Below are 23,937 nucleotides of genomic sequence, written 5' to 3'. Positions count from 1 at the left end.
TCACTCATTTTTTCCAACCAGAGCCTCCACGGCTTATCAAATTCCTTGAGGTTGCCTCTTTTTGTGTACACTGCTCTTTCTTTAAAGATGGTCTCATTTATTTCCCTGATCCAGTCTCTTACTGTAGGGGATACTCTCGACTGCCATCTAGTTGCAATAATTTTACTAGCTTGAAATCAACACCATAATATTGCAATTGTGGTGCTCTTCCTCTCCCCCCGTTCCTTCCTATACCCCAGTATGCATAGTACAGCATCCATCTTCAGTGTTATTTCAAATATATCGCTCATGGTATTAAGCACTTCCTCCCACTAACGGAACAACTTGGGGCATCTCCACACCATATGTATGAGATCGCCGGTTCCCTGACATCTGAGGCATTTGTCATCTGATCTTCTGCCAAACTTAAACAATCGCTTGGGGGTGTAGGGAACGTTTGGGAATTATTAAATGTACCAAAGCACCGCAAAAGATCCCAGTTCTTATTTCTGGGCAAGGTTCCAGGACATCAAGGAAGAGTGGAGTTTGGGGCGCACTATCTTTAAAGGGTTTGTAAACCCTCGTGTTTTTTCACCTTAATGCATCATATGCATTAAGGTAAAAAAACTTTTGACACTGACCGCCCCCCCCTGTTTTACTCACCTGAGCCCGTTCGTTCCCTCGGCGGAGACGCGCCATACCTCTGTGCCCAGGGTTCTTGGCTCTTGATTGGATAGATTGATAGCAGTGCAGCCATTGGCTCCCACTGCTGTCAATCAAATCCAATGACGCGGGTGCTGGGGGGGATGGGGCCGAGTCCAGCATTCTGTGTCTATGCATGCAAATGCTGGACTCGGGAGCACACCAGCAAGGTAACCCCCAGGGAGACACTTCTCCTAGGGGGTTTAACGATGCGAGGAGGAGCCGTGAGCACTACCAGGGGACCCCAGAAGACGAGGATCTGGGCCACACTGTGCAAAACGAACTGCACAGTGGAGGTAAGTATGGTATATTTGTTATTTTAAAAAAACAAAAAACGAAGGTTTACAATCACTTTAAGACTTGGTTCACACTATTAAGTGCATGTGAATCGTACAGGAACTGCACTGCATTTCTGTGCAATTCACATGCATTTCAGTGCGGTGGGATTTGAGCAAATTCATTTCACCAAAGAAGTGCATGCACCTTTTTTGAGTCACACGTTTATCATGCAATCCGATGAAGGAAAAAAAAATTGCTTTTGCTGTGTCATTAATTGGGAATTGACACCTTCAGCAGACTGCAAGAGCAGTGAGATTTGCATGCAATGTGGGAAACATATGTGTGAACCTAGCCTAAAGGTAAAATGGTAATTAAAAAGGCTGGACAAAAAGAGCAAATATGGTCTGCAAATATCTGGGGTCCAGACAACTAGGTGGTTCAGATCTTGGATCCTCACTTTTATTGCTGAAGCTGAGGTTATCTTTTCCTTGCTTCTATATCTCCCCTCCAAGGAAGTTGTTGCTGTTGGCAAGGGAAAATCCTCTGTTTCTGTTCTGTTGTTGCTGGCATGTTCACTTGAAGTTGAAATTAACTGATGCCCTAAATAGGGGGCAACCCATTAGGAAAACCCTTTGGAGTTAGCAGAGGAAGGGAGTCCTCTGCACTTACACCTGAACTGCTAGAACGAAACAAAAGAAACAAGATAGTTGCGGGTACCTCTTTTTCATTTTTTCTCAAGAACATTAGGCCATTGGACTTTGTAGAGTCAGTGGCCAGCTGAAATTCATACTGTAAATTTACCTGTACATAGTAGATGTGGAAAGTTGCATATTTGCAAGGATCAGTACAGTTGAGCAGAATATAGGTTTATCTGTGTAAAGGCCCGTACACACGATCAGACTTTTTTGACAACAAACATGCAAATTAGCTGTTTTGGAGCAACATCTGACCGTGTGTACGCTCCAATGGACAAACTTTTTCTGTTTCCATCGAACTTTTGTTGGCTGTGCGAACGCACAAACTTTCCGGCAACAAAAGTCCAATGGAGCAAAGTCTGATCGTGTGTACACAAAAGCATCAGACTTTTGTACAAACTACAGTACGCAGCCGCAAGAATGTTTCGCACTGGTTCTCGGCGACAGGGTACTGTACATCTCGCGCTGGCTGCAATAGGAAAAACACATTTTCCTACTGTGGCGGGCGCGAGAGGGAATTTCCCTCTGGGGGAATACCAGGCCCTTCAGCCCCATGCCGAAATAACGGCATGGGACCCCCCCAAAATCTATACCAGACCCTTATCCGAGCACGCAGGAAAGGGGGTGGGGACGAGCGAGCACCCCCCCCTCCTAAACCATACCAGGCTGCATGCCCTCAACATAGGGGGGTGGGTGCTTTGGGGAGGGGGGTGCCCTGCCCCCACCCCAAAGAACCTTGTCCCCATGTTGATGAGGACAAGGGCCTCTTCCCGACAACTCTGGCCGTTCGTTGTCGGGGTCTGTGGGCGAGGGGCTTATCGGAATCTGGGAGCCCCGCCCTATGTGAATGAGTATGGGGTACATCGTACCCCTACCCATTCACCTAGGGAAAAAAACGTCAATTAAAAAAAACACACTACACAGGTTTTTAAAGTAATTTATTAGGCAGCTCTGTTCTTCTCTGCTCTCTCCGGCGTCCTCTCCCGGTGTCCGGTTCTTCTCCGCTCTCTCCGGCGTCTTCTCCCGGTGTCCTGTACTTCTGCCGGGCTCCTCCGCTATCTTCTGCCACTCTTTTGCTAGCGGTGGCCCGGTCTTCTACACTGTCTTCTTACCTCTTCTTTTCTTCCAAAGTTGACACGACGCTCTCTCCCGCTGGAATGCTGTGTGAGTGCTCCGCAATGACTTATATAGGCAGTGACCCCGCCCCCTTATGACATCACAGTCCCAGCATGCCCCGGGACTGTGACCTCATAAGGGGCGTGGTCACCGCCTATATAAGTCATTACGGAGCGCTTACACAGCGAGAGAGTGTCGTGTCAACATCGGAAGAAAAGAAGAGGGAAGAAGATGACGTACAAGTCCGGGCCACCACTAGCAAAAGAGCGGCAGAAGATAGCGGAGGAGCCCGGCAGAAGAACCAGACACCGGGAGAAGAGGCCAGAGAGAGCGGAGAAGAACCGGACACCGGGAGAAGAGGCCAGAGAGAGCAGAGAAGAACCGGACACCGGGAGAAGATGCTGGAGAGACCCCTGAAGTCAGAAGAAGACCCCCGGAGTCAGAAGACCCCCGGAGCTGCCTAATAAATTACTTTAAAAACCTGTGTAGTGTGTTTTTTTATTGACACTTTTTTCCCTAGGTGAATAGGTAGGGGTACGATGTACCCCATACTCATTCACATAGGGTGGGGGGCCGGGATCTGCGGGCCCCTGGAGGGGAAACCATGCCGGTTTTTTATTTATAATTTGGAGTGGAGTTCCCCCTCAAGATTCATACCAAACACAGTGCCTGGCATTGGCGGGGATCCAAGTAGGATCCCCGCACCAGTGTGAACCCGGCTCGCAAGGTGTCAATCTCACCGATAAAAGCTGCGAGATTGACACAATATCAGACAACAATATAGAAGTTGACCAAAGGGTGGTGGTAAAGAGCTGTCATGTGTATGGGGCTTTAGATAGATTTTTTAGAGATAGTTAGCATGCATCTTTCTGTTTAATTCCAGGGACATGGAAGTACACGTGTCAAAACCAGTTAACTGTACATTGGCTGTATTTGACATTGACCCCGTGTTTATATTTAAGCCCCTTAGGGGCAATTTAGTGATTTGGCCATTAGTTGGTGGTGCACTTGCAGCATACTTTTTAACTTTAACATATGCTGTATCCTAGGCTTATGGAATGGCGAATTTTTGACTGCATGAAGGTTTTTTTTTTGCCAAGATAACACTTCAATAATTGTGATATAATGTGAAATGTGTTGATAACTTTGTTTCTTTTTTTTTTAGGAGGATAACAATGGAGACTTGCACTACTTGACCTTTATTGTACTGACCTCTTGCATTTAAATAGTGGTGGGGCTTCAACCTTGATAGGCTGTACATAAACTAAAAAGTTGGACACCTGGGCCAGCCTTGCTATGACTGGGTGCCAGTTGTCCGATTTATTGAACGTATTATTGGTACTCAAAAAATTTTTGAACTTGAAATTGCATTGTACTTCAACGTTATCATGTGAATGGCACATGTCTTGTTACTCTGTTTACTCCTTTTTTCACCATCCTTGTGTAGCACTACCCTGCAGTGGCCGCTGGTAATATTGGCTCCTCTGCTCTTTCTCTGGTTCTAGGTGAAACCTCATTCCTGCTAACACCACCAGAATACCTTGGCTGGGAACTCCCAGCAGTGGTACTAAGATGGTATATACTGACCATTAGGAAATAAGCAGATTGTATTAGCAGACCAAACTAAAAAAAGGTAACACAGCAGATCGGTAGTTCATTGCCAAACAAATGAAAAAAACAGTACAATGTAAGTACAATGCAATTCACCCAGGTACCTTTAAGGATAGACTCAGCATGTACTGCAGTGCCAAGGACATAAACAGTAGCGCTCTGATTGAGAGGTTATGCCCCAAGATGAATAACAATAAGTACGACAGGCTAGTTTGCTTGAGGGCTCTCAGACAAGAGGGGCTAAGCTTAGGCCTGTGAGTTTGATACACTACCAGCAACCCAAATCTGCCCCCAAGTATGCAATAACATCTGAACAGTTCTTTGACGTTAACTTCTTCCGGCACAAATGGGGCCTTTTAAAGTTGGGGCGCAAAAGCAGTGCAATGTTTCTAGGGGTGAAGTGCAGGAACAGTTAAGAGAGGCGTTAAACTTAGTCAGTGGGTATGCCTCTTTAAGGCGGCTAGGTGAGAAAGGGGACGGCACTGTGAAGAAACGATTGGGAGGAGTTAACATTAGAATACTATGCAGCAAGTAGTGGTGCACATGGAGTAATAAAAGTTGGCAGTCTCGAGTAAGAACACCCTTTATGGCTGCCTATGATATTATTATCTGCTGGTCTACGTTGAAAATAGCAGAAAGTGGATTCAGCTTCTAATAGGGAAACAAAGTCAGTGGAGGATAATGGCCCTTCCTCGGGCCTGAGTTGCAAACAAAGGGTTAACTGTTGGATATAGATATTGTGCGGGTTAGTGACCCTATCACCAGAACTCTCTGCCGCAATCCACAGGCGGCAGTAAGTTGTCCATTGGGTGGGAGGCCCCCCTAAGAAACTATGCAGTGGCTACAATCTGGATGAATGTGGCTTGAACAGCAGTTCTGGATAATGGGAGCTCCACTACAAACTATCTCCACAGCTCAACGCTCAGCTCTGCAGTCCCCCCTTGGCTCTGATACAGCCCTGTCGGATGCAGTCCAACCCAAACTGGTTCAACACAGCATGGTTACCACACACCTTCCCAGTTGACATGTGTCTCTCCAACTCCTGTCTCCTTGTCAGGCTTTTGCTTTTACAACATCCCTTCCCTTTTTGGTGCTTGTAGACCTTGTGATCCCAGATTCACTGTGTTCCAGATCCTCCTTCGAGACTGCATCTCCCAGACTAATCTGGGGACTGTGCTGGATTTAGGATTAGGCAGGGTTAAGTAGTTAACACTACCATCTTGTGGGCAAATAGAGTTCTGCCTCCCTATGACAATGTTCAGCGTTAAACTTGTATTCTGTGGGATACTCATTTTTTGTGTGTGTAACAGGAGCTGAGTTTTTTATGTTTTGTTCAGCTCATGAGGGCAGGGCCTATTTTTTGGCAGGGGTAGATGCAGCACCATCCTAGATAGGTTGCTAAACATATTACATAAACATTTTACATCATTGCTCTGAGAATTAAAGTTTGTTGTCTTTTTAGGGTATCTAAAGCTAAAACTTTATTTTTTGTTGTAGTTAAAGTTTCTTATTGTTTGCCTTCCCTATAGACCAAATTATATCATAAGTCGGACTCTGTACTTCTTTATGGAATGCAGATAGATCATGGCTGGTGGGAGTAGCCGGCAGAGTGCTGTACATAGCTGCCTGAAAAGGTCAGCACCCTGCCTCAGTACTCCTTGTAAAGTGGTTGTAAACCTCAGTTATGAAATCTGAGCAAAGCACATATATCTGTAATGTTTACTTATCTCTCTCCAAAGCTCTAAATGTTGCTTCTCTCTGGTGCTTTGTTCCTCTTTTATCAGCATGAGTCACTTCTTAGAAGTTTTCCTGATACATTAGAGCTGCATTATTCTGGCCAAAATGAGAATCACGATTTTTTTGCTTAGAATAAAAAGATCACCATTCTCTCACGATTCTAGCGACGTAAAATCTTTTTTTTGGACAGCAGTGGCTTCCTCTGTGGTATCCTCCCATGAAATCCATTCTTGTTTAGTGTTTTACGTATCGTAGATTCGCTAACAGGGATGTTAGCATATGCCAGAGACTTTTGTAAATCTTTAGCTGACACTCTAGGATTCTTCTTCACCTCATTGAGCAGTCTGCGCTGTGCTCTTGCAGTCATCTTTACAGGACGCCCACTCCTAGGGAGAGTAGCAGCAGTGCTAAACTTTCTCCATTTATAGACAATTTGTCTTACCGTGGACTGATGAACAGCGAAGCTTTTGGAGATACTTTTATAACCCTTTCCAGCTTTATGTCAACAATTCTTAATCATAGGTCTTCTGAGAGCTCTTTTGTGCGAGGTATCATTTACATCAGGCAATGCTTCTTGTAAAAAGCAAACCCAGAACTGGTGTGTGTTTTTTATAGGGCAGCTGTAACCAACACCTCCAATCTCATCTCATTGATTGGACTCCAGTTGGCTGACACCTCACTCCAATTAGCTCTTGGAGATCTCATTAGTCTATGGGTTTGCATACTTTTTCCACCTGCACTGTGAATGTTTACATGGTGTGTTCAATAAAAACATGGTAACATTTAATTCTTTGTGTGTTATTAGTTTAAGCAGACTGTGATTGTCTATTGTTGTGACTTAGATGAAGATCAGATCACATTTTATGACCAATTTGTGCGGAAATCCATATAATTCCAAAAGGGTTCACATACTTTTTAGTGCAACTGTAGGTGTTATTTATTTACCAAAAATGCAGACTTTTCTATTTTTTTTTTTACTGAAGAATACACAATGCTTACGTTTACGTGCCTGTGTGCATAGGCACTAGGGATGAGCCAAACACCCCCCTGTTCGGTTCGCACCAGAACATGCGAACAGGCAAAAAATTTGTTCGAACACGCGAACACCGTTAAAGTCTATGGGACACAAAAATGAATAATCAAAAGTGCTAATTATTTTTTTTTATGATTTTAATAATGCTTAAAGTCAAACAATAAAGGTGTAATATCCCTTTAAATTTCGTACCTGGGGGGTGTCTATAGTATGCCTGTAAAGGGGCGCATGTTTCCCATTTTTTAAATAGTCTGACAGCAAAATGACATTTCAAAGGAAAAAAAGTCATTTAAAACTACCTGCGGCTATTAATGAATTGTCGGTCCTAGAAGTTCATTGATAAAAATGGCATGGGAATTCCCCACAGGGGAACCCCGAACCAAAATTTAAAAAAAAATGACGTGGGGGTCCCCCTAAATTCCATACCAGGCCCTTCAGGTCTGGTATGGATGTTAAGGGGAACCCCGGCCAAAATTTAAAAAAAAAAAATTGCGTGGGGTCCCCCTAAAAATCCATACCAGACCCTTATCCGAGCACGCAACCTGGTAGGCCGCAGGAAAAGAGGGAGGGACGAGAGAGCGCCCCCCCCCCTCCCGAACCGTACCAGGCCACATGCCCTCAACATTGGGAGGGTGCTTTGGGGTAGCCCCCCAAAACACCTTGTCCCCATGTTGATAAGGACAAGGGCCTCATCCCCACAACCCTGGCCGGTGGTTGTGGGGGTCTGCGGGCGGGGGGCTTATCGGAATCTGGAAGCCCCCTTTAACAAAGGGACCCCCAGATCCCGGCCCTCCCCCCTGTGTGAAATGGTAGGGGGGTACCCCTACCATTTCACTAAAAAACTGTCAAAAATGCATGGGCACATGCACGGAGCCCGGAAGATGGCAGCTTAAGCCAGGAGCTCCACACCACCCCAGCTCAGCGGCGCTCATATCTCCGCACCCAGCACCCCGGGAACGGAACTATTGCTTCCCACAGCCTCCCCGAGCAATCCGGAACCCACACATATGCCTGGCACCGCGGCTAGGAGGAACCTTGGGCCAGAATTCACTTTTATTGATTCGGACGGCAGATCCAAGATGGCGGCCACACTGAAGCCTCATGTTCACAATGCTAAGGATTTAGCAGAGGGGAGGCCGGCAATCAACCCCACTTCTGTACCTTACAGCACCCTGACTCATGTGAGTAACCCCCAAGCTCTGAATGTGTACCCCCCCTCCACAGAAACGATGTTAAACCGTTACCTAGGGGACTATGCCATCCCTCCCACAGGGCCTAACACGGCCAGACAGGCAGACACACTGCAGATTCCCTGGCTGCAACACAGGCCTTCTCAGTGGCAGACTTATATCAGAAATTCTCAGAGCTCCTGGATAGGGGTTTATCCCAAACTGCTGCTAAGATCACAGGGGATTTAAAAGCGGACTTTCAGAATCTGGGCTCTACAATAGAAGCCATTGAAGATAAGCTGGAGCACACAATCGCTAACACCAACCAGAACTCGGATCACTTGCAAACACTGCAGGAGCAACTAGATGTGGCCACGTCCAGGATCGATGATTTGGAAAACCGATCGCGGAGGTATAACATCAGGATTAGAGGCCTCCCGGAATCCATCAATGACGTTCATGCAGCTGTACAAAATGTGATCCAAAATCTGATCCCAAATATTTCACAACAGCGCCTGGAGCTGGACAGGGCCCACAAAGCTCTAGGACCCCCTAGAAAGGACGGAACACCGAGAGACATTATAGCTAAACCCCACTTCTACGCAGTAAAAGAGGAGGTAACGAGACAGGCCAGTGCTGCTCCCAAGGTGCTATGCCAAGGACATCCTGTTCAAATATATGCGGACCTCTCACCATCTACTATGCAACGCAGGCAGTCCCTTAAACTGCTACTTCTAGCGCTATCAAGAAGGGATATTAAATATAAGTGGGCCTTCCCCTTCGCCGTGAAGTTCTCGGATAACGGGAAAAATGACTCCATCTCCAGCTTCCCTGAAGGCGAAAGACTACTAATATGACTACGTTTTATATCGCATGAAGCAGATATGGACACTTCTCACAGCACCCCCGGATCGTCCAAGAGGCCAACCCCCACCAGCCCCCAATGCCCCCTGTGGAGCGGGACAAAGACCAAGAAGGCTAAAGACAATGGTCCTCCCTGATCTTCGACGAGACGACATAAACTGTCCGGTTTGAGCCGATTAAGTTTGACCCCAGATCCTTTCTGGGCTAGGGGACTGAACTTTATATCCTATAGTTACTAAGGGTTTACTCTGAAGTATCTTTCAAATTATTAAACGAACAAGGGCGGGGGTCTCCCCTGTGAAGGGGGGATCCTTCATTACCCACTCGCGGGCCCTCCCTCCTTGACTCCACTTGGAGGAAAGACGGAGGGCCAAAAGTTCTGAAACGAATCCCAGGTATTCACTACACTTTCTACATTTTTCGTTCCTGGTTGCTGCGGTTTACTAAATTGTTTTCATTTTTAAGGGCGCCCTAGCTGGGGTGGGCCCCATGCGTCAACACCTCTCCCTCAGACTCCGGCTGGTTTCTGGGGGATGGGCTACCTGTTCCCTTGCGGAACAGGACCTACCTGTCATACCTAGGTAACGGTTCTTGGAGGGCTTCTCCACCCCCGAGAACACTTCCTCTTCACTAGAAGAACTTTCCTCCCTCTCTCTTTACCCTCCTACCTATCTCCTAACCCTATCCAAACCACATGCATATACTTTTGTTACTCTTTGCAGATCACATGACCATTACAAGACGGGGATTCTACTGGAAGCTGAAAAAACTCATGGGGAACCACATTGATCGGAGGATCAGAAAATGTCAAAGGGTGAGTGATGGGAGACACGAGCATAGAGCCTATCCTTGGTCCCATGGCTGACCCCACACGGAGCTCCATCAAAATTGCCACACACAATGTTCAAGGGCTTAATTCCCCCATAAAAAGAAAGAAATTATTTAACCATTAAAAGTGCTTTAAACTTGGCATCCTCTTACTCCAGGAGACCCATTTTCCCAGGCAATACAACCCAAAGTTCGTTCACTCGCAATACCCTCACATTCACCTCGCCAATGCAGACAATAAGACCAAAGGCGTCGCTATACTTCTATCCAAAACATGCAACTCTGAATTCATCTCAGACCTTAAGGACCCAGATGGGAGGTTTCTCCTGGTCAAGGGGAGAATAGGAGGACACATGTACTCCCTAGTCTCATACTACTGTCCCAATAAAGGGCAAGAAAATTTTTTCCGCCACATCTTAGATACCTTTACCCCTTTACTGAAGGGCACAATCATATGGGGGGGAGACTCCAATGTAGCATTCGATCAAGGCCTAGACAAATCTAAACCCCCATCGGCCCAATCTACCAGACCCACCAGGGTAAGCCTTAAAATCGCCAAGCTTCTCCACGAGAGGGGTCTAGCAGATGTATGGCGAGAATCTAACCCATCTAAAAAAGACTACACACACTTTTCCCACCCGCACAATACATATGCAAGGATCGATCACATTCTGGCCCCCCCAAACACTCTCCCAGCAGTCCTCCAGTCACAAATCAGAGACACGGTTCTATCTGACCACTCTCTGGTGCTCGCACACATCCGATCAAGTCATTTTAAGGCGAATAGGGGACATTGGCGTTTCAAAGAATCCATCCTCTCTAATCCTACCCACAAAACAATACTAAATAGAAAGCTTAGAGAATATTTTTTACTTAATAATGTAGAGGGCATTTCCGCCAAAACCCTATGGGCAGCACACAAAGCCTTCATTAGAGGCAAGATTATTCAGCTTACAACGCAAATTAAAAGAGAACAAAAGGCGGATGTGGAGCGCCTGGGGAGGTCATATAGAACCTTGAAGACACAACACAAAAAGACTCCATCCCCAGATCTACTTGCCCAAATAGAAAAGATCCGCCTAGAGCTTAACCTCGCCCTCACAACAACAGCGGAGAAGTTGCTCCGCTGGAGTAGTAATAAATTCTACACACAAAAAGATAAGATCAGTTCAATGCTGGCAGCCAAACTTTCCCCCAAACCAAGGATTTCTGCCTTCCCCAAGATACGCATTGCGGGCCAAGACCCCACGGCTAATCCAACCAAAATATTAGAGGCTTTTCATAAATTTTACTCGGACCTTTATAGCTCCCCCTCAAAGCCCCCTGAGAAAGCGATATCCGACTTCTTAGATGGCATAAACCTTCCATCCCTAGAAACAGAACATAGAGACATCCTCGAGGCTCCCTTCCAAGAGGAAGAAGTGGCGGTGGTTATCAAGGGCCTTCGCACGGGCTCTGCTCCAGGGCCTGATGGCCTATCGGTCCCATATTATAAAACCTTTTTATACCCTCTCACCCCAAATATGACAAAGTTTTTCAACTCCAAAGTAAAGGGTGACCCCTTAGAAGCTCAGCTCAATACAGCATATATCACGGTCATTCCAAAGCCTGACAAAAACACAGAAGAGGTGGGCAGCTACCGGCCCATTTCGCTTATTAATAATGACCTCAAAATACTTACTAAGATTTTAGCAGATCGTCTGTCCTCATTTATAAGCAAATATATACACAGGGACCAGGTGGGATTTATACCAGGTAGACAAGGCCCGGACCAGGTGAGAAGAGCAGTAGACATTATATCAATACTGCAATCCAATTGGGAGGGGGGGCCTAAACAACAAGGCTTCATCCTCGCCCTTGACCTACAAAAGGCCTTCGATTCCGTCTCCTGGCCATATATATTTTGCCTACTCGAGAGGTGGGGCTTTGGTCCACGTTTCCTAGGGGTGATGCAAGCCCTTTACTCTTTACCCAAGGCCCTGATTCGCTTACAAGGCTACTACTCAACCCCAATAAATATAGCTAGAGGTACCAGGCAAGGCTGCCTGCTGTCCCCTATTATATTTGCTATAGCAATAGAGACCCTAGCTGCATCTATCCGACAGAATAAGGACATTCAGGGGGTGACATGCGGGGACCAATCTCAAAAATGCGGATTATTCGCAGACGACATCCTCCTGTTTTTGACCTCGCCTGTCACCTCACTTCCAAACCTACATAAAACGCTAACGGAATTCTCTAAAATATCTGGACTCTCTGTAAACTATTCTAAATCTCAGGCCCTAAACGTCTCCCTACTGATACCCACGGTCGCCCTACTTCAACAATCTTTTAAATTCGAATGGAGCCCCAACTCTATCAAATACCTAGGGGTCAACCTCACAGCTCGAGTAGATTCCCTTTTCGCAAACAATTACCCTCCCCTATATAAAAAAATAGAAGCAGACCTGAAAACCTGGGCCAGAAGCGAACTCTCTTGGATGGGTAGAATAAATTCTATTGAAATTACACTATTGCCTAGAATCCTATACTACTTCAGATCTCTCCCCATCTCCATCAGAAAGGACCACTTGCGATCTCTACAAAGTAAAATCCTAAAATTTATCTGGGGTAACTCAGGATACAGAATTCCCCAACACACTCTCTTTCTCCATAGAAGAAAAGGTGGGGTAGGTCTACCACATCTTTACAAATATTTTCTAGCAGCCAGACTGGCCCAACTCTCTACAGTATATACACGACTTGAAAAACCTGAATGGGTCCAGATAGAGAGGCAAGCTACACCCCTACACACACTTGATTATCTTCTATGGTGCCCCCAAAAACAAAGACCATCAATTCTGTCGCCCTCCCTATCCCAATCCTTCAAACTTTGGGATGGCATCCGCAATCTTTCTTCCTTGATCTCTAAAGGACAACCCCTGGCCCACATTTTTAATAACCCAAACTTCCCTCCTGGACTAGATATTAAAGCCTTTAAATGGTGGCTTGATAAAGGCTTATACCGCATAGGACATTTTTACGGCCAAAGGCCCGTTCACACTAAGCCATTGTATAAACACACTGGATCTCCCAAATTCAGAGAAATTCCGATTCAGACAGATCTCACATTTTCTACGCAAAATCTGGGTGGAAACCCTCCCCCCCCCCCCCCCAAATTCACGAAATTTGAGCTCTGGTGTGGACAGGCCATGGGGCAGAGGGGCGGCATATCAATCATCTACTCGTCACTCACCCTTCCGATAGAGAAACCTACCTATATGATGGCATGGGAGGCTGAGCTCCAACATCAGTGGGACCTGGGGACCTGGCAGACAGCGTGTTCTAGAGCCTTTCAAGGTATTATAAACACTTCACTTATGGAAGCGAATTTAAAAGTTCTTATGAGGTGGTACATGACCCCCACCAGACTCGCAGCTATATACCCCACAGTTGACCCCTGCTGTTTTAGGGGCTGCCAACTCCTGGGATCAATGGTACACGTCTGGTGGGAATGTCCCAGAATCAGACCGATTTGGAAGAAACTCTTTAATCTAATTCACAAAGTCACTAATTGCGAAGTCCCCAGGTCCGCTTCGGTAGCCCTTCTCAATGCCCACATCCCCCCATGTCTCTAAACCCAACCGTAAGTTGATCCACTTCCTGCTCACTGGCACGAAAATCACTATAGCCAGAGCCTGGAAACAACCAAAGGTATCCTTTTTAGCTATACAACACAAGATTTCATGGATAACGACCCAAGAAAAACTAGCCAGTATCGCTTCTGACACGCTCCACAAATTTGAATCTGTATGGTCACCATGGGCAACATACTGTGGAATACTCCTAGAGGCGGGGGTTACCCATAACACTCCCGTAATTTCCAGCTAAAGTCAAGCATGTGTTTCTGACACTCCCCCCCCCCCCCTTTTTTCCCTCCTGTTCATATTTCTATCTTCTTTCTCCTCTTTTTACTTAAATCTCTTTTGTTAGGTTCTATTTGACAAAAGGTCTTAACATTACTTCATTGTTTATGAGCTAATTAGGCAAAAATAAAATCCTATCTGGACAAATGACACTCTATCTAAGTCATTAGGGTTAATACACGTTAAGCACTAGGTGGGGCGCAGTCTAATATGAGGCGGGTGGGGAGAGGAGACCCGGCTGGGGCACAGGATGATCCCATTAGGGGTGACCTGGTTAGGCGATCCCCCCTGACCCACAAGTAATATTTTTTTTTCTTAAAGACGGTTCAATACTATCCCTTGCCGAACACAGAATAAGGTCTGAATACACTTGGACTGAATCCTTTGTAAAATTCCGGAATCTCTTATCCAGAAGATGTTTTTTGTTATCAAACATAACTGATCTAAGCTCATAATTATATGTAAATTTTGTTCTCTAGGCCTATGTTGAGCCATCTAAATGTTTGAACTATGTCTTGTGATATGTTGTACTTTTAAAATAAAAACATATTGAACGTAAAAACTGTCAAAAATGTTAAAAATGACAAGAGACAGTTTTTGACAATTCCTTTATTTAAATGCTTCTTCTTTCTTCTATCTTCTTTCTTCTTTCTTCAATCTTCCTTCGGTTTCTTCCTCCATCTTCTTCTTCTTCTGGTTCTTCTGGTTCTTCCTCCGGTGTTCTCGTCCGGCATCTTCCTCCGCAGCGTTGGCGTCTTCTTCCCTTCTTCTCCTCGGGCCGCTCCGCATCCATGATGGCATGGAGGGAGGCTCCCGCTGTGTGACGCTTCTCTCTTCATCTTCTTCTCTTCACCTTCTTGTCTTCTTCTTCTTTTCGGGCCGCTCCGCATATATGATGGTATGAAGGGAGGCTCCTGCTGTGTGATGCTTCTCCTCGTCTGACAGTTCTTAAATAACGGGGGGCGGAGCTTCCCGGTGACCCCGCCCCCTCTGACGCACGGGGACTTGACGGGAACTTCCCTGTGGCATTCCCTGTGACGTCAGAGGGGGGAGGGGTCACCCGTTACGTAACCCCGCCCCCTTCTGACGTCACGGGGAATGCCACAGGGAAGTCTCCGTCAAGTCCCTGTGCGTCAGAGGGGGGCGGGGTCACCCGGTGGCTCCGCCCCCCACCCCCCGTTATTTAAGAACCATCAGAAGAGGAGAAGCGTCACACAGCGGGAGCCTCCCTTCATGCCATCATGGATGCGGAGCGGCCCGAAAAGAAGAAGAAGACAAGAAGATGAAGAAAAGAAGATGAAGAGAAGAAGATGAAGAGAGAAGCGTCACACAGCGGGAGCCTCCCTCCATGCCATCATGGATGCGGAGTGGCCCGAGGAGAAGACGGGAAGAAGACGCCGACGCCGCGGAGGAAGATGCCGGACGAGAACACCGGAGGAAGAACCAGAAGAACCAGAAGAAGAAGAAGATGGAGGAAGAAACCGAAGGAAGATAGAAGAAAGAAGAAAGAAAATAGAAGAAAGAAGAAGCATTTAAATAAAGGAATTGTCAAAAACTGTCTCTTGTCATTTTTGACAGTTTTTTTGTGAAATGGTAGGGGTACTTTTGTACCCCCTTACCATTTCACACAGGGGGGAAGGCCGGGATCTGGGGGTCCCCTTGTTAAAGGGGGCTTCCAGATTCCGATAAGCCCCCGCCCGCAGACCCCCACAACCACCGGCCAGGGTTGTGGGGATGAGGCCCTTGTCCTCATCAACATGGGGACAAGGTGTTTTGGGGGCTACGCCAAAGCACCCTCCCAATGTTGAGGGCATGTGGCCTGGTACGGTTCAGGAGGGGGGGGCGCTCTCTCGTCCCCCCCTCTTTTCCTGAGGCCTGCCAGGTTGCGTGCTCGGATAAGGGTCTGGTATGGATTTTTGGGGGGACCCCACGCCGTTTTTTTTTTTTTAAATTTTGGCGCAGGGTTCCCCTTAAAATCCATACCAGACCTGAAGGGTCTGGTATAGATTTTGAGGGGGACCCCACGCCATTTTTTAAAAAAAATTTTGTCCGGGGTTCCCCTTAATATCCATACCAGACCTGAAGGGCCTGGTATGGAATTTAGGGGGACCCCCACGTCATTTTTTTTTAAATTTTGGTTCGGGGTTCCCCTGTGGGGAATTCCCATGCCGTTTTTATCAATGAACTTTTATGTGTATTGTCGGACCGGCAATTCATTGATAGCCGCGAGTAGTTTTAAATGACTTTTTTTCCTTTGAAATGTCATTTTGCTGTCAGACTGTTCTAAACACGGGAAACATGCGCCCCTTTACAGGCATACTATAGACACCCCCAGGTACGAAATTTAAAGGGATATTACACTTTTATTGTTTCACTTTAAGCCTTATTAAAATCACTGCTCCCGAAAAAACGGACATTTTTAAAACTTTTTTTTGCATTGATCCAAGTCCCCTGGGGCAGGACCCAGGTCCCCAAACAATTTTTATGACAATACCATGCATATAAGCCTTTAAAATTAGCACTTTTGTTTTCTCCCATAGACTTTTAAAGGGTGTTCCGCGGTATTCGAATTTGCCGCGAACACCCCAAATTGTTCGCTGTTCGGCGAACTGGCGAACAGCCGATGTTCGAGTCGAACATGAGTTCGACTCGAACTCGAAGCTCAACCCTAATAGGCACATTACAATGAATTGTTCTGTATTTTAGCCCAGTAAAAAATAAGCTGTACTGAGCTTTTTCAAGCTGCAGTGTGTAAGAGGCCTTACAGCTTTGAATACACATTATGAGAAGCTTGCAGTGTGCAGTGAAATCAGAGTAAGCAATTTCAGTACAGGAGAGAAACCAAAACAAATGTGCAAGACTGAAGAAAAGGCTGGAGGTCAGATTTAACTACTTTTGGACAACTACACATACACGGTAGACCCCCTGCCCCAGGCCCCCCTCCAGTCATATACTTACCTTTCCGATATTGCCGACCAGATCACAGAGCCACTTTCAAAACCTTTTCCGGCTGGCCCTGCACAAGGCCATACTCCATAGGAATAAATGGAGTGTAGAGCAGTGGCGGCTGGTGTTTTTTTAGTTTGGGGGGGGCGGCAAACAACCACCCTCCCTCCCCCTCCTGGTCAGTGGCAACCCCCCACAACACACCCCCCGCCCCCCTGGGAGGACGGTCGGGGCACTTACCCCATCTAGAAAGTGGGCAAGCAGCGTGTCCAGTGAGCGGCAGCTTTCTTTCTTCCTTCTCCTGTGGATCATAGTGGCTTCCGCCGTGCATCTCCCTCCTCCCCTTAGGCATCCAATAGGATTGCCTGTCCTTTCAGCCAATCAGACCCGCACTTCCTGATTGGTGGAGAAGCGATTCAGTGTTAGAATAGTGATCCTAGCACACCTGGGTGGGCTCCGAGCAAAAATGCTCTGCAACCGGAGCCCACCCTATTTTAAAGCCTATTAGAGCCTCTGAAAGGGGCCGGACGCATGAATAGGGGGGTGGCAGTGGCAATAGAAAGGGGAGGCAGTGCCCGTGCGCCCTAAATGGATGGGCCACCCCTGGGCTGTAGAGCATGTGCATGGGTCAGGAAGATTATGACAAGCAGCTCTGCCTTCTGGTCAGTGATATCCTGCTGTATCGGGAATAAGCGAGTATCAAATCAAACTGTAACTGCTCCTAAGGTGCTCTAAATGAATAGAGAAGTGGACAAGTTGTTTTATTGCCTGAAAATATACATTTATAATAATGAAAACTGTAAAACTGGGGTAAACCTGACCTGTCCAATCACCAGGAGGTAGGAGCTGGAGGCAGAGGCATCGGAGGTTGGAAGTCAAGGTTTTGCACTGACTGCAGTATCTGTAACCCTGCTTGGTGCTGAGCAGAGAGCGGGGCAAAGCTTCCTGGGAGGAGAAGTCTAAGAGTTCCTAGAGTTTCTCTTACTACCTGCTGTACAAACAGATACCTATTAGTTTGTTATAATCAGACTTGCACATTTTCTGTGGTTGAGGTTCAACCATATATCCGAAAGTAAATCTGTCAATTTAATATACACAACAAACTGACACTACGAATAGGTGTTGGTACCTACCAATGTCAGAGCCAAAGGACTGAGTGCCAGGTGTCCACAGAAAACTTTGACTGATGTCTAAGCTGGCACTCAAGTGCAGAAATCCTGCCAGATATCTTATGAGCTGATAACATTCTGTGCTGCAATGTTATCAGTTACATTTCTCCCAACTATCTCTATACACTACAGTAATGTTTTTCAACTCCAGTCCTCAAATACCCACAACAGGTCATGTTTTCAGGCTCTCCATTATTTTGCACAGGTGATTTGATCACTGCATTAGTAATTACCACAGCATTGCACTGCAGAATACCCCCCCCCCCCTCCTTAAGATAAGCAGAGGATGAGGCATTCTATTTTCCTAACGTACGTCTTATCCTTTGGGTGTCAACGTCGCTCCTCTATGGATACAGTACAGTGACTTAGCGTTGTCACCCTAGGACAGGAAGTGTGGTATTGGCAGGATTATCAAATAAATGACAAACAAAACTGAAAAGAGAAAACTAAAGTAGCCATTACATCATAGGACTGATAAGCTATAATGTGATATTATATTGTTTAGACGCACTTTAAGTACTATTAATTTACTTTTTTTTTTTTACTTTGAGAGAATAACCATCCCAGCCAATTGATTCTGACTCTGAGACAGATCAGTTAGGGGGAGCCTGAAAAGTCTGAGTGTAATATATATATATATATATATATATATATATATATATATATATATATATATATACACACACAGTATCTCACAAAAGTGAATACACTCCTCACATTTTTGTAAATATTTTATTCTATATTTTCATGTGACATCACTGAAGAAATGACACTTTGCTACAATGTAAAGTAGTGAGTGTACAGCTTGTATAACAGTGTAAATTTGCTGTCCCCTCAAAATAACATAAACTTGTTAATGTCTAAACCGCTGGAAACAAAAGTGAGTACACCCCTAAGTGAAAATGTCCAAACTGGGCCCAAAGTGTCAATATTTTGTGTGGCCCCCATTATTTTCCAGCACTGCCTTAACCCTCTTGGACATGGAGTTCACCAGAGTTTCACAGGTTGCCACTGGAGTCCTCTTCCACTCCTCCATGACGACATCACGGAGCTGGTGGATGTTAGAGACCTTGCGCTCCTCCACCTTCCGTTTGAGGATGCCCCACAGATGATCAATAGGGTTTAGGTCTGGAGAGACGCTTGGCCAGTCCATCACCTTTACCCTCAGCTTCTTTAGCAAGACAGTGGACATCTTGGAGGTGTGTTTGGGGTCGTTATGTTGCAATACTGCCCTGTGGCCCAGTCTCTGAAGGGAGGGGATCATGCTCTGCTTCAGTATGTCACAGTACATGTTGGCATTCATGGTTCCCTCAATGAACTGTAGCTCCCCAGTGCTGCCAGCACTCAAGCAGCAAGGGTGCAGCATCTCATGCAAACTTGTAGGCAAGACACACTTGTCTTTGTACTCCTCACCTGGTTGCTGCCACACACGCTTGACACCATCTGAACCAAATAAGTTTATCTTGGTCTCATCAGACCACAGGACATGGTTCCAGTAATCTATGTCCTTAGTCTGCTTGTCTTCAGCAAACTGTTTGCGGGCTTTCTTGTGCATCACCTTTAGAAGAGGCTTCCTTCTGGGATGACAGCCATGCAGACCAATTTGATGCAGTGTGCGGCGTATGGTCTGAGCACTGACAGGCTGACCCCCCACCCCTTCAACCTCTGCAGCAATGCTATCAGCACTCATACGTCTATTTCCCAAAGACAACCTCTGGATATGACACTGAGCTTGTGCACTCAACTTCTTTGGTCAACAATGACGAGGCCTGTTCTGAGTGGAAACTGTCCTGTTAAACCGCAGTATGGTCTTGGTCACCGTGCTGCAGCTCAGTTTCAGGGTCTTGGCAATCTTCTAATAGCCTAGGCAAACTTTGTAGAGCAGCAATTCTTTTTTTCAGATCCTTAGAGAGTTCTTTGCCATGAGGTGCCATGCTAAACTTCCAGTGACCAGTATGAGAGAGTGAGAGCGATAATACCAAATTTAACACACCTGCTCCCCATTCACATCTGAGACCTTGTAACACTAACGAGTCACATGACACCGGGGAGGGAAAATGACTAATTGGGCCCAATTTGGACATTTTCATTTAGGGGTATACTCACTTTTGTTGCCAGCGGTTTAGACATTAATGGCTGTGTGTTGAGTCATTTTGAGGGGACAGCAAATTTACACTGTTATACAAGCTGTACACTCACTACTTTACATTGTAGCAAAGTGTCATTTCTTCAGTGTTGTCACATGAAAAGATATAATAAAATATTTACAAAAATTTGAGGGGTGTACTCACTTGTGTGAGATACTGAGATACTGTGTGTATATATATATATATATATATATATATATATATATATATAAGAATAATTTATTATTCACCTGTACTGGATGGATTAAGTGACAATTGTCTTATATCTTTTGGACCACCCTGCAAAATAATTATAGCTTTTGGCAAATCATAAATTGGTGCAATTTCTTTTCAGAACACTAGATGTCAGTGGTGGCATTTTTAACACCAAGCCCACAGCCTTCTCTAGTGCCTTTAAATATTTATTTATGTTCCAACTGTGTGCAAACCATTGGATTCAAAAGACTTCTGCCGCCTTTGTTTTCTTGTCACATACACTCAGGCAGAGGGGATCCTGCAGCATGCAGGAGCCTCTTCCATTAGAGCAGAAGGTATGTGCAGATCTCTTATGATTCAAGTTGACCAATGTGCAATATTGGGGGACAAATCTCCACTGTACATTCACTTTTTTGCACAGACCCTGAAACTGCAGATAAAAGCAAAAATGTAGTTTTGGATAAAGTGTGGTTACAGCCATTGCTGGATTTTTACTACTCTCTGCACCCAGCAGGGGAGTTTCAACCTTTGTATTAGGGTCAGCAGTAAAGAAAGTGATGGGAAATCCAAATTTTACACAGTTGTCACAGGAACAATAAGTAAAGAGAAATCTGCCAATAGGGACACTCATCTAAGAGGGGATTTCCACTCACTTTGGAGACATTTCCTTTCACTTCCTGTTGTGTCTTTGGGACACAGCAAAAAAACAATGCTTGGGAAAGTGCATAAGAAGCCCTAAAATTACTTTTATATACTATACTTCACTGAACTTGTTATAATGTTTTGTACCATTATTTTGTACCTAATAAAAAGTTTGTAAAAAAAAAAAAAAAAAAAAGAAGCTCTGAAACCCTCAAGTTTCTTTATATGTTCCTTTTCTTTTATTGTGCATCCAATAATATAGCAATGGTATAAATATAAAGAAGTTGATTATTGGGCTAGTAGTTTCTGTGCACTGAAGGGCATCTACGATCACCTTGGGTTGTGATAAAGAAGAGTGAATTTTGAATTGAAGCACCACCACATGATATTCATGTCCAAATACAAGTTTATTCCAATGATTAAGTAATATAAAATCAGATCTCACAATGTGCCGCTACCCAAGATCTTATCACTGCGCCAAGGAAAAACCTAATGTAAATAAAGCAGCCACTTTAATAGAATAGTATGGAAAGCATCTACCAAACACACGTTAAAAGTAAATAGTGGCGCTAGGTATGTGATAGCATAAACATTAAACATATATATTACACACTCAGTGAATAGTAGTGTATACAAAATATGCAAGAAACAAATATATTAGTCCATAAGATGTGATAACCAATTCTGGGTAATTAATCCGTAAAAGATATTCAGTTGATTGAATGATCTGACACCACACCATGTGATAAACACTGTGTTTCCACTTCCCCAGTTAGAAGTAAACTCACCAACACTCTTTGCCACACATTCTCATGTTCAGCAAAAAGAGCATTGCACCCCTCGGGGTTATGGATATCCCATCAATCGTTTCAAGCATCCAGAGACCAGAAGGTATCTGTAATGTGCAAAGGATAATGAAACTCCAAATAGTGCAATAACGTGAAAAATTTTAACTTATTAAGAACACAAGGCCTAATGGTGAAGAAGGCAGATAAAACACGCATTGGTATGATAAGCAGATGCCAGGCATAACCTAGTAACGGCGGGCATAGCCAGAACACCGTATCTTACCGACCAACAAGCCAGTACACACGGAGCCTCACTTCCGGTGATGCGTAAACAGAAAGCGACGTCTCCAGTGACGTGAAGTCCCCAGCAACTGGAAGTGACGTTTAGGTTACTTTCACACTGGGGAGGGGGGGCATTAGCAGTAAAGCGCCACTAGTCTTAGCGGCGCTTTACTGCTGTTATAGCGGCGCTTTTCGGCTGCTAGCGGGGCGCTTTTAACTCCTGCTAGCGGCCGATGAAAGGGTTAAAAGTGCCCAAAAAGTGCTGCTGCCAAAGCGCTTTGCAGGCGCTTCAGCAGTGCTGCCCATTGATTTAAATGGCAGGGGTGGTTTAGGAGCGGTGTATACCCCCAAAGATGCTGCTTGCAGGACTTTTTTTCCCATCCTGCAAGCGCACCGCTCCAGTGTGAAAGCCCACTGGGTTGGCTTTCTCATTTTTATGTTATTGACTATTTGGAGTTTAATTTTCCTCTGCTTATTACGGATTCCTTCTGGTCTCTGGATGCTTGGAACGATTGATGGGATATCCATAACCCTGAGGGGTGCAATGCTCTTTTTGCCAAACATGTGAATGTGAGGCAAAGAGTGTTGGTGAGTTTAGATCTAACTGGGGAAGTGGAGACACAGTGTGTATCACGTGGTGTGGCGTCAGATCATTCAATCAACTGAATATCTATCACGGAATAATTACCCAGAATTGGATATCACATCTTATGGATTAATATATTTGTTTCTTGCAATTTTGTATACACTACTATTCACTGGGTGTGTAATATATATGTTTACTGTTTATGTTATGGCATACCTAGCGCCACTATTTACTTATACCTCTGTTTGTTAGATGCTTTCCAATGATTAAGTGTTTGCAAAGCCAACATGCTTGATGGCTTGGTAAGGCAGCCCAAAGATGAGTGATTTTTCTTGTTTAACCAGCGGGTTGAATAAAAAAACTTTTCCCCATCCACACTCATTCCCGATAAGCTATTGTATTTCGACAGCAGGGAACAGTGGTGCCCCCGCCCCCTCGTGAAGTTAGTCATCAAAAAAAAAAAGTGTTCCTTTAAGTGTGTGCAGGGCACCAGACACACAGGTGTCTATGGGAAGCATGACGTGTGTGCAATCACGTGATTGCAGCTAAAAAGCTCTATTGGATTCCTTTAGAGTGCCTTGGGGCTCAGAGCATTGCACCCCAAACACTCCCACTGTAGGACTATGCTTCCGTGGTAGTTTATGATTGGCGCCGGTCCGTAGGGCGGTGCTTTCAGTTTCACTTCCAGTTTCTCGAGTCAACAGGGGGCTCCATCAACACTGTTCCCACAAGTTTGTGCTGTATTCTGCTGGCCTGAAGGGGGCGCTAGCGTGGGCACCCTGGACATCTTCCCTGCATTTCTTGCGCCCCTCTGTTTCAACCAACACCACCATCTCTCCCCTTGGACAGCCTGCACACCGAGTACACAGAGGAATCCTCCTCCCCCCTCGGTTCCGATGTTCTTATCTGCACAAACAGAAGAAGGTAGGACATTGCACTGCTGCAAGCCACGCTGATGATCTGAGGTCTGTCAATGTGTATGGTTATGGATGGATATATAGGAGGGGTACAGAGTAACCAAGAAAAGGACTAGGGCAGGTAACAGGGATGCACAGCACACATGGTGGAGTGATGGGAGAAGGGGTAGGAGGATTTGTGCTGGGGGGTGGTGGGATTTCAAGTCCTCTCTCCCCTCCCAGGGGCCCCCTCTCTGTCCTCATCCCACACACAGCAGGTGTACAGACCCGGGAACTCTGCACAGGGATGGTGGGAAGTGGGAACCCCTCATAACGGGAACAGCGGGTGTACAGACCTGGGAACTCAG

At 45.6% G+C, this 23,937-nt stretch overlaps 1 protein-coding gene across 3 annotated transcripts in view; it reads right to left on the bottom strand.

Annotated features, from left to right (window-relative positions):
• The window catches only part of LMNTD1 (lamin tail domain containing 1), a 246,028-nt gene that overhangs the window by 3,277 nt on the left and 218,814 nt on the right, over positions 1–23,937 (bottom strand). For 2 of the 3 annotated variants that reach the window (XM_073621760.1, XM_073621758.1), the window contains one exon: positions 17,686–17,855. The exons of the other annotated variant lie outside the window; for it this stretch is intronic. In XM_073621760.1, the coding sequence (XP_073477861.1) occupies positions 17,694–17,855 (162 nt within the window). In that variant the 3' untranslated portion in view covers positions 17,686–17,693. The remainder of the gene's footprint in view (positions 1–17,685; positions 17,856–23,937) is intronic. 3 annotated transcript variants of the gene reach the window in all.

The sequence above is a fragment of the Aquarana catesbeiana genome, linkage group LG03, assembly GCF_042186555.1.
Source record: "Aquarana catesbeiana isolate 2022-GZ linkage group LG03, ASM4218655v1, whole genome shotgun sequence".
In the NCBI taxonomy this organism is placed as follows: Eukaryota; Metazoa; Chordata; class Amphibia; order Anura; family Ranidae; genus Aquarana; species Aquarana catesbeiana.
The sequence above is the reverse complement of the archived record's forward strand: the minus strand, read 5'-3'. Positions and strand labels throughout refer to the sequence as shown.